This window comes from Panthera pardus, unplaced genomic scaffold (genome assembly GCF_024362965.1).
Source record: "Panthera pardus isolate Hobbes unplaced genomic scaffold, ASM2436296v1 HiC_scaffold_6, whole genome shotgun sequence".
NCBI lineage: Eukaryota > Metazoa > Chordata > Mammalia > Carnivora > Felidae > Panthera > Panthera pardus.
In genome coordinates this window covers 6641031-6653059 of record NW_026526991.1, presented here as the reverse complement: position 1 = coordinate 6653059, position 12029 = coordinate 6641031, and the positions used below count along the sequence as shown (strand labels likewise).

General features: G+C 43.0%; 1 protein-coding gene across 4 annotated transcripts in view; it reads right to left on the bottom strand.

Annotated features, from left to right (window-relative positions):
- Positions 1-12029, bottom strand: part of ATXN10 (ataxin 10) — a 167409-nt gene that overhangs the window by 86828 nt on the left and 68552 nt on the right. For all 4 annotated transcript variants that reach the window (XM_053895388.1, XM_053895389.1, XM_053895386.1 and 1 more), the window contains 2 exons: positions 7061-7169; positions 5467-5636 (listed from right to left, as the gene is read on the bottom strand). In XM_053895388.1, coding sequence (XP_053751363.1) covers positions 5467-5636; positions 7061-7169 — 279 coding nt within the window. The remainder of the gene's footprint in view (positions 1-5466; positions 5637-7060; positions 7170-12029) is intronic.

Genomic DNA, 12029 nt, shown 5'->3' with positions numbered 1-12029 from the left:
GTGCGAATGCCGGGAATCTTTTCTATCAGGGAGGAGGAGAAAGAGGGACTGAGCAGCATTTCCACAAACCTTTTGGCAGAATGGACCAAATAACCCAAACTGCGGAGGGCCCGGTGTAGTCGATACAACTTCTTTGGGGGGAAATGAAGGCAGACAAACTAGTTCATTTGCTGATCCGCTTTGAAAACACGCAGTTAGCTTTATGGAAAAAACCAGCAACCGTGTTTGGTTTTGTTTTTTTTTTTTTTTTCTCATGAAGAATTCCCTTAGAGCATTTCTGACAATAGCGAAGGAGAGAACAGGGAAGAAAAAAAGTAAACCATGCATTCCTTCGGCTAACAAAGAAGCAGCCAAAGAATGCTTTCTTCATGTTTACGGCATTGATACCCATGTGCTTCTTACAATAGAAACCAAAACAGAATCTCCATTTCAGGTCCACAAAGGTTTAAAAGTAAACCAATCACCAGAGACGCAGCAAGGAGATACTATGTTTTGTCGAGCACAGAAAACAAGGTAAGAACAGAAGTCACCAAGTGTTTGTGAACAGCTCCCTACCACGACCTGGGAAAAAGGGAGTCTAGCAACCCTTTTGCAATTCAAGAAACACCACGACCCATCACGGGCAGCGAATTAAGAGTTCAAGACCCAGGGGAGGCCTGGGGAAATAAACTTCCATCCGAGGCCAGGCACACTGGACCGTCTCACCCAGAGCCCAGAGACACAAACGCAAAGGGGGATTGTCACCCTTCCTGTCACGATGGTGCAGTCGGCTCCTGTCCTTGAGAGACAGAGGGACTGCTAGCTGGCACAGCCCGCCCACAGGACCACACCTCACCTGCTCCTCGCGGACGGGAGGGGGGGCCACAGGGGCTTTCGTCAGAGGTACCGGTGCCACGCAGACCTCCCTACGAAGGTGACTCAGTCTCCTCCAGAGCGCGCAGCAGGAGTTTCTATGCGAAAAATGCTAACTGAACGAAATCACAGTCTCTCTGAGCCTTGGTTTCCTCATTTAGAAAATGATGATGGTGTCTTTTTAGCCTTTTCCACAGAGGCATCCGAAGCCTCCACTAAACGAATGTAGATAAAAGGATCTTTATAACAGGGAAAGGGCCCCACAACCGTAAAGGGTGCCATCCAGGCGGGGGCCCCACATTCAGTGCAAAGAATGAACTTACGCGGACAAGCACAGAGACCCAGCTGGGCTTAAACGGCTTCTGATCAGACCTCCAAGCAACCAGGCAGTGCACAAAGATCTAGGAAAATCTGTCAATCATTTTGGGATCCTAGTTCAAAGAGGCAAGGATAATTAGGCCCTAGATGCTTCTCGAGTGGAAGCTTCACAGAAGAGATACCCGTCTGTTTCATCCAACAAAAGGTCCCCACAGCCGGGAACATTCACATTTGACGAGTGGATGAACCAGAGACAGAGGTGCGAGTCCCCGGGAGTGCCAGACTTGAGCCAAGACTGGGCACAAGGGGCCCGGCTGGCCTAGTAGATGCAGACTCACCAGCCGCCAGCACCTTCGGTCTGAGGTCCATCAGGAAGGAAGCCTGTTGTAAACCTCTTCTTGCAAACCCCGGAACGCTCTTAAATGAGAGGCAGGCATGATGGTACAGGCCCAGGAGCTCAGAGTCAGACAAATCTAAATACTACTCTGGACCGGGCAACTCACCAACCTGGTGGCCTCTCCTAAAATGCGGTTAACAGAGCCTGCTTTTCGGGGTTGATACAAATATCCAAGTTGGTAACACATGTAATTCACCCTGCACAACGCTGGGACATAAGAAACACTCAACAGGGTATCGGTCCCTTCCTCTGGGTGAAGAATGAACCAAATCAGATTAGGCGGCACAAAATCCCCCTAACTCAAACAGAGTTAAGAGCAGAGACAGAGCCAAATTTCCCTTTGGGCCCAAATGTGGGTGGAAGCAAGAGCCTGGTCGCCGCATAATCCTCTGTCTCTCTAACACCGCGACTAAAGTTATCTTTAATGCGCGTGACTGCTTTCCCTGGAGGCAACAATGACCAAGGTCAATGTCTAACAGCCAGCGAGAACCAGGATTTGACTACAAGAATGAAGAAGCTTCTAGGACTGTGACGCCGTGGCAGATTCTTTGGAAGGAGAAACAAACCCCAGAAGGAATGGGTTCAGGGAAGGCACTTCGTTGGCACAGTAAGAAAGCAGGGGCAACAGGGGCATTCTTCTAGTCAGAGAATGACCTTTCTCATTCCTTCGAGAATGTTTGCTCAGAAACCAGGAGGGCTATTAGCAATCACACACGTGAAGGAACGTACCACCGACTTCCTGTGGGCCCCGATGACCTCTCCACAGCGGCACCTGGGCACACTCCAGATTGACTTATGGTGCAACCTGATCCTGACTTGAGTGAGTTATTTCACAAGCCTTTTAAGGGTTACTACATTTTGTTCCTATAAGAGGCCTATCCAAATCAGCAACAAAAGAATAGTTAAACACAAGAAAAGCCACCTCTTTTGTGCTCCTCAAGAAAGGCAGTCTTGGTCATTAAAAAGGCAAAGTGTGGGGCGCCTGGGTGGCGCAGTCGGTTAAGCGTCCGACTTCAGCCAGGTCACGATCTCACGGTCCGTGAGTTCGAGCCCCGCGTCAGGCTCTGGGCTGTTGGCTCGGACCCTGGAGCCTGTTTCCGATTCTGTGTCTCCCTCTCTCTCTGCCCCTCCTCCGTTCATGCTCTGTCTCTCTCTGTCCCAAAAATAAAAAAATAAAAAAATAAAAAAAAAAAAAAGGCAAAGTGTTTCTTATTCTCGATCACCTTTCTCTCACAAAAATCGGCCCAGTAACTTTCCAGGGTGGGGAGGGGACTCGGAGTCTTTCACTCATACCTGCTTGAAAGTGGGGAGGAGTCGAGATGCTGGATGCACATCTGAGCTAGCTATCTGGCATCTGGTTCCGTGCCACATCCTGTAGAAATGATTCCGATGATCAACGATGCACAACACACAGAATTGAGACGTCAGAGGACCGTTTTCTCGTCAACCTTTTCTCTGTTCTTCAGATCGGATGACTTCTATGGTTCTATCTCCAAGCACACCGACTCTTTCCTCTGTCACCTCTCTGGAGTTGTCAAGCTCGTTCAGTAAAATTTTCAAATTGTATTTTGGATACCGTGTTTTTCAGTTCTCAATTTTCCATTTGGCCCTTTTACTTTTATTTGTATTTTTTTAGTTTCTATTTCTCTGTTGAGCTACACTATCTTTTCATTCATTAGAAGCATATTTTCCTTTACATCCTTGGGCACAGTTACAATTGCTTTAAAACCTCTGTCTGCTAAACCCAATGTCTGTGTCCCTGCAGTTTCTGTTGGCCATCTTTTTTCTCTTGGAAAACGGGGCATACCTTCTTGTGCTTACAGTAAGTGTGGGCTGTATCCTGGACATTGCGAATGCTAGGCCACAGAAACTCTGGTTTCTATTTTATTCCTCTAGAAAATGCTGAATATTTTTGTTTTAGCAAGCAATGATCTTGGATGGAGTTAAACTGTAAACTCTGGCACGGCAGCTCAAATCTCAGTACAATCGTTTTATCCTTGGCTCAGCTGCCTGGAGCCTGCCCTGCATGTGTGATTCAGGCATCGGCATGGGCTCAGGCGACTGGTGCCCAGAATCCGGGGCTTGCTTTCTCCCACCTGGGAGTCCCTCCTTTGCTTTCCAACGGCTGTGATTACTCCAAACTGTCCATTTCATCTTGAAGGTGAAGGGAGTACAGATTTTCTTTCAGAGCTCTAATAATTGTCCTGCACAGCACACACGGGGCTGCTCCCTTCTTCCAAGCGGCAATTCAATTCCCAAACCTGCCGGTTTGTGTCAAATTTGATTATGTTCACAGAGCTGTCTTTTGTCCAGAGTTTACAAGTATCATCTGCAGGAGGACCAGTCCAATGGTAGCACACAGGGCCATTAACAGAAGCAGAACCCACACAACTTGGTGTTTGGTTTTTTTCCCCCAATTTTTCACTTCTTCCCACAACGCTGCGGGTCACAAATTCAGAAAGGGCTCTGTCAGGCAGGCTGTCTCCGATTCATGTGGCCTCTGCCGTGCAACTAGGGAACTGAGCTTGGAACTAAGGATCTGAGCAACTACCCAAAAACCTTCCAAGATGGTTTCCTGATCCCACGTCTGCTGCCTTGGCGTTCCCTGACTAGTCTCCTTCACTCTCCTCAGTACGGTTCATCCTCCAGGGCTTCTCCAGGCAGACTTGGCAAAATCACGGCACAGTGATCGCAGGGAATCTGCACATCTTACACGGTTACTGGCTTTTACGAGGCTAGAAACGGAATCTCCAAGACCAGTCAACGGCTGTATCAGAAATGGTGGAAGATCACTCCCACCATATATTATTCTTCAAAGGAGCCACGGGGCTTTAGTCATCACACTGAGGAGAATGGGGAAATAAATGCTAATCCCTGATGGGAGAATAGCAGAGTCAAATTCCAGGTATGAGTTTGCAGCCATCTTGGAAAAAATAGATCTGTCACACATACATCTGATCTATTTCATCAGGCAAAACAAGTGCCACCCGAAGAAAATTCCAGTGAAATAGAGGCAGGCTAATTCAGTGTTAAGCATGTGGTCCGATTCTCCTGCCATCTTTTTTCTCATCTTTTCGTGTATCAGTGTAGTTCCACCTAAGCTATTCAGCACAAAAGAGGTTTCCAGGGGCAGTTTATTGAGTTTCCAAAGACTTAATACTTAAATACTGTATCAGTTTCAAAATATCTAAAAGAAATGCTTATGATGCAATCATCCAGAAATGCTGGTCACAGATTTAAGGGTTTTTTTTTTTATTACTAACATAATGGCCCATAACTACCGTTTATTACATATCTACTGTGTGTTTGAAAATTTCTAGCATTTTAAATACCTGTTTTTATTGACTATTTCCTACGTGATAGTAAGAATGTGTTCAAATGCCCAGGCTCTGGACAAACATTGATACTTTATAAGAAAAGAGACTGACTCGGGGTGCCTGGGTGGCTCAGTCGGTTAAGCGTCCGACTTCGGCTCAGGTCACGATCTCGCAGTCCGTGAGTTCGAGCCCCGCGTCGGGCTCTGGGCTGATGGCTCAGAGCCTGGAGTTTGCTTCTGATTCTGTGTCTCCCTCTCTCTCTGCCCCTCCCCCATTCATGCTCTGTCTCTCTCTGTCTCAAAAATAAATAAAAACGTTAAAAAAAAAAATTTTAAAAAAAGAAAAGAGACTGACTCAAACACACGGAGGACACATACAAAGCCAACACTATAAAAATACAAACCCTGATATAAACAAATATGCCACATTATGCCTATCTGTGGGATATATGCACATACCCAGCATCTCCAACTACCTTCTAAGCAAACTTTCATTCCAGAAAAGTGTACGTATTCTAAATCCTAAATATCACATTCTAAAGGAAGCCACATACATATGAAACATCCTCAGAAATAATCTTACCTTGTCTTGGTTATCTTTATTCTTGTAACACAGATTTCCAATCAGACGAATAAGATGAGACTTAAAACCTTCAGCCACGTTTGAGACGTCACCCTCTGCTTTTACACAACCACTGGTACTGAAGATGTTCGTAGTGTCATTGCCAGCCACGTGAATCAGTCGTAAAAGATCTATACAAAAAACAATAAACTTTCTTTTCCAGAAGAAAATTTTTACCGTTATAAAATAAAGCTTTCTTTAAATGAAAAGTAGAAGACTCTTTCTTTCGTTTTAAATTTTTTCATGACTCGGGTTTTGGGGAGATAAGCCACAGGGATCATCCCGACTTGGACTTTCTATCCACAAAGGGAAGTTAGCTAAAAATTTTCTGCTATCTTTCTTATAAGGAGGTTTCCAACCCCACATTCTTTCTTTATGAAGGAACTCATGTGACAACCACAGTCCGCTGAGTCGAAAATGCAATACCTATTCTGCAGTGAGCCACAGGACAGAAACCAAGAAGTATGCTGACTTTTTTCTCATTGTGCAGATCATCAGAAGGCAGCATGTAGTCTCCAGAAATCTATTCTGGCTCCATTCAAAAGGAGTAACACTGTAATGCTCTGTGAGATGCCTCTCAGACAGCACACGAAAAGAGATCATCCTCCAGAAGCTGCAGTGACGTGTTTCCACATTCTCTCATTTAACACTCTCAACAAACCTAGTAGAGGCAAGTATCATTTTCTCCGTGTCAGAACGAAGAACTCAAGCTCACAGAGGGTAGTAATTTGGCAGAGTCGGGTGGACAGCCCATGGCTGCCTTGGCTGCACGCACGGGTTTCAACAATGATTCTGTTTCGCAGGTCTGTGGCATTTTATTTTGATCACCGCTAAAAGCACTGCACTCAAAACAAAACACTCACATGAGATTCTAAATATCTTCTACAGCTCCCTGCTGACCTGTCTGCCCACCTAGACACAATTCATCCTTCTTGGAGAACGCATCTCCACCAGAAATATGATCTTTTTTTAAAGGAAAAAAACAGAGAACAGCAAATAACAACACCATAAGCATGGCTAACCACAAGGAACGGGTCCTACTTGAATTATGCTGCAAACAGCTTTTTAGCAAAGACGGTGTTCCAGACAATGGCTTCTTGTGTAAAACCATTTTCTTCTAAGAGCGGAATGCATAATTACTATGTGTAGGGCACTATTCTTTGTGTCCCTGAAGGTAATTGGGAAAAATCTACTAGCAAACTTGGAAGACTGATATAAAAGGCACCATCATCATCACTGAAACTACTACCCCCATCATCACGACCCCCCACACCACACACCCCTGAGGAGACGCCCACGAGGTGCAGCCTGTGGAACACGTGTGAGGTCTCTCATCTACTGACCAGGCGCCCTGAGTTACACAGCAGGTGAGTGGCAAAAGCCTGAGCTGTTACCAAAACACAATGATTCTTGTTAAGAAAGACTATTCCAAAAATAATCGCAAAAATATACCAATACAATGAAAATTAAGGATCTGTGTTTGGACTTCTATTTCAGCGTGACGAGCCGAGGATTCCTCAATGAAACATGGTGATAAGGGTGACACTTCACTCACCAATCACTCTTTCCAGCAAGCCAGGGAAAACCTGCAGATAGCTGAGCAGATCGGTGTTGGCGGTCATTTCACACAAGACATCGAGAAGCCTAATCGTGGCCAACGCCTCCTAAAAACAGAAAACGTGACTTTTAAGTCAAGCTACATGGTCTGCAACTGTTACAAGTAAGGTAAGAGGATGGAATATTACAGTAACTACTAAAGAGGTGGTGCTTGTGGAGAGTGTCTGAAGAGAGAGACAAAACGATCACGAATGAGACAGAAGTATTAAAAATGTACGTGAATAATCATTTTCACTACCAGCAGCATCAGCCATCAAGAACGCAAGATTATGTGTCATTATGTGTCTTCCGGGAGCAAAGAGGCAGAAAAGTTCTTATTCAAGCAAAAATACCTTCCAACAGTGGAGCAAATGTTCAAAATTACTAGCTACGTACATAACATTTATGCAAATACTTTCTTTTTAAAGTGTTCCCAGCAAGCAAGTTCTACTTTAAAGATACAAATATCCCATGAAATACATTAATTTCTTGTCCACAGGAATCCTGTAAAATGCTGTGGTCGAAAGAACTCTGGCTGCAGGAACTTGCATTATTTCTGGGGAAATATAAACTCACATATGCAGTATGGTGGAAGGTAGAGAAGATAGTATTATTTGAAAATGTCAGTTCACGTAATAATTGATCATCAAATGGGCTACACGAACAAGAGACTACCAACTACCAACCATATGGCATTAGGTGATCTGAATAAAACGTCAAAAATCCAATCCTCTGCAGATTTCGACCCTAGTTTCTAAAGTACACGCTATTTGACAAAATGTGGTAGATGCTATACATTTAGGTCATAAAGATAACACTCTTCAAAAGAAAAATAAATTACTCGGGTGGGTTAACTCTAACTGTGTAGTTATTTTTCTCCAGTTAGGAGATTTAAAGGTAATATTTTAATCTACCATTCTGAAATCTCAAAATAAACAGCAAGAAACAACGCATATTTTTAATGCCTTGTTTGTCATCGCCAGATACCATTCCTCCTTCCAGAAGAGGCTGATCGGTTCGAGGGCTGGGGCAGAATACATGCCAGAGAGAGCAAAGAAACTAGGAGCGACTATCGGGATCCCGTCAGAAGGAACCAGAAACAACCTGAAGAAGGTCCCACTGGCCAGCAATGGCACATTAGGACATCAGGAAGAATTAGAGCTAAAGTGGACGGAAGATAAATCAAGTGGCTTTAAAACCATGACTTCACGATGGTGATGAAAACCTAAACAATTCACTCATCACCTCTGGATGATGCCACAAAACCAACTCCTTACTCTGAAGACTGATAATCAAAGGGGGAGGAAAAAAACAAGCATTTGTTGTACTTTTCATAAACACGGTGTACTGTGGGTAACCTAATAGCGGATTAAGAGAAGTTTCTGAATGATAAAAGTCAAGATACCACCATCTGCAATGCCCAAAGAATGAAGGGATCTAGGGAACAGTCATTTACAAGTGCTAACATCACAGAAAGAGACAACCGGACGTCACGTGCCTCTTGATGAAGGCACTCATCGCCAACAATAAAACACTATTGGAAAAAAAAGACACAAAAACCTAACCAAATGTGAACAGGTTTCTGGAACTAATTATCAGTCACAGGAAATGCCAGGAAAAGAAGAAGAATATGTTAAACACCACCATGGAGTTACACTCAAAATCCAAACTGTAGAAAACTCTACAGATAAGACAACCCAGTTTCTTCCATCAAGAACTCGCAAAAAAAAAAAAAGAAAGAAAGAACTAGCGGGGGGGGGGGGGGGGGGGGGGCAGGGCAAGAAAGGAGACCATAGATATTAAAGGATATCTGAGATACAGCAACTGATTGCAGTGCATGGACTTTATTTGTATCCTGATTCAAAGGAATAAACTAGAACAAAATTACTGGATAATGGGAAAAGTCTGAGTATTATAATTACATTGCTAATTTTTTAGGTGTGTGCTAACTGTAGTTTACTTCTGTGTGACTCATCACCTTTTAACACATAAAACATCGGGCTGATGAAACACGTGGGAATTTTGTTTCAACGCAGGGCGGACGGTGGGATTGTGGACAAAACAAGAAAAGTAATGAACGGAGAGGAGAGCTGCTGATGCAGGGCATGGGCTTGCAGGATACTTTTTTCTCTTAGTTGCTGGAAATTTTCCATGATAAAGAGATAACAGTAAAATCAGAGGGTTGGAAGAGATAATCTAGAAGTTTCCTTCCAGCTCCTAAATTCTAGGACATTAACTGAAATCAACCCCAGTGAAAATTAATTTATCTCCACCTAACACATTCCCAATTTTAGTCATTAGAATCCTTTTATTACTAACGTGTTTCTAATGTGCATTTGGAAACTAATAATGAAAAAACAGCTAGGAAAAATATTCTCTTAAAAAGCAGGATGGGGAGCCTGGGGGCTCGGTTGGTTGAGCATCCAACTCTTGGTTCCGGCCCAGGTCACGATCTCACAGTTGGTGGGCTTGAGCCCCGAGTCGGGCTCCGCATTGACAGCACAGAGCCTGCTTGGGATTTTCTCTCCCTTTCTCTGCCCCTCCCCTACTCATTCTCTCTCTCTCTCTCTCTCTCTCTCTCTCTCTCTCTCTCTCTCAAAATAAATAAATAAACTTAAAAAATAATAAAAAAAATAAGAGGAATGAGTGAGATGTCCTTCTGCTACTTACAAGTATTATAAAACCATATTCATTAAATTGGGCTCTGGGGAAAAAAGACACAGGCACATCAAAGGAACAGGACTCTGCAATGGACACAAGAGGGGGAAGAAAGATTTGTCTCCCGTCTAGACCATCTGGCGAGATTAACTTCACCCTTACAAAACTTAACGTTGGGGAAAACTGATAATTATGCAAATGACTCTTATCTACAGAAAGGCAGATCACTTGTGTCTGGCTGGAATGTAATTAATTACTGCCTTGTGCGCAGACCAGCGTTTGCATCTACGTTTAAGTCATTCCAGCAGGCCTTCAGTGCCTATAAAACACGTAGCTCTTTGACTTCTTTGACGGTTGTTGGTATCTCACTGGTTCTCTCTGTAAAACGTTGGAAATACAGAAAGGGATCCAAAATTATATAAGAATTTAATATATGACAGAAGTAACATTAAAATTAATGGAAAGGATGAGATTACTCACTAAATGGCATTGATACAACAATTAACAGCTAATATTTGGGAAACACTATGTACCAGTCAGCATACTAAATGCCTACATGAAATACCACTTGTCTTGGGGTGCCTCAGTGGCTCGGTCGGTAAGCGTCCAACTCCTAGTTTTCGCTCAGGTTATGATCTCACTAGCCCCAAGCTCCATGTCGTCGGGCTCTGTGTTAATGATGCGGAGCCTGCTTGGGATTCTCTCTCTCCTTTTTCCTCTGTCCCTCCCCTGTGCGAACTCCCGCACGCGCTTCCCCCCCACCCCCACCTCTCTCTCAAAATAAATAACTAAACATTAAAAAAAATACCATTCATCTTACTGGTATGGAAACGGAGGCACAGAGGGTAGGTAACTTTTCCAAGATGAAGATCAGACACCAATGATAAAGGAAATCAAGATTCAAATCCAAGCCGTCCTTTACCAAAGATTATATACTCTTGGATCATCAAGACATAAATAATTCACTTGGATCTATACTTCACTCCTTACTCAAAAATAAATTCAAGGCCAGTTAAAAATGTGGACAGAATACCAAAAAAAAAAAACCCCTAAAATATACAGGTGCGTATTTCCACAGTCTAACTGGAGATGGCTTTATAAAATATGTAAAAAAAACAAAAACAAAAAACTAAAACAACTTCAGAAACCAGAAGGATAAAATTGGTAAGCCTAACTAGATTAAAAACAAAAATTAAAACTTGTAAAAGGCTAAGAATATCATAAATAAATTCAAACAAACAATTAACTCTGGGGAAAGAAAAGTTTCCTGCATATGTGACAAAAACACTAATTTTCTGAAAATGCTCACTAATAACTTTATTTTAAAAGGTAAACTGACACACAAAAAAATGAACATGCTGGACAACGAAACAATTAACGAGAAATGGTAATCAAATCAGATTAGTGAAAGGCTGCAAACCCACATACTCTCATGCTCTGTTGGTATGGCATTTAGAAATATTCCTAAAATTTTTAAATAAACAGACTCTGACTCAGCGATTCGACTTCCAGGAATTTATAATTCCAGATCTGCTGGTCCAAAACTGCAGAGACACCTACACCAGAGCATTATCTGTGAAAAGGTTTTTAAAACAAAACCCTGGAGGCGACTGAGGTGTATGTTGACAGACGGTCAATGAGAAAGTTCTGGCAGATCGATCTAGTGAGACACTGTTCACCTGTGAAGGAGGAGGAAGTGCACAAGACACACAGAAAAAGCAGTACTGGAACAAACCAAGAGGCAAAACACAGGCGTGTACGTACAAAAAACTCTGAAAGGAAAAGAAAAAAGTACACGCTAATATATCCGCAGAAGACAGGAGGGCTGGGCGAGAATGAGGACTTTTTGTTTCGCTGACTTCGGTGTGAACTTTTTTTATTTAATAAGCAAGTATTATCTGCATAGCACAAATATTTAATCCCTTATCAGTCTGTGGAATAAAAGATTACCCGTTCTCGTTCAAATGCCTACTACAGAAACATATTACGACTGAAGCTGGGGAACGCGGAGGGAAACAGGATGAGAAACCCACAACCCGAACATCATTTTCCTAATGGACAAATACAAGAAAATACAAAACTGAAGGAAATATTTTTCACTTTCAGAGGAAAGGCCAGGCTCACCACAAGCAACAAGACGAAGGCTCGAGACAAAGCTAACTGACCCGTCAGTCCTACGAGATAAACAGCACACTAGGAGCGACAAAAATGTATCAGAAACTAGAAAAAAGAGTACACGCAAAATACCAAAGGCAGAAGCACGCACGTTA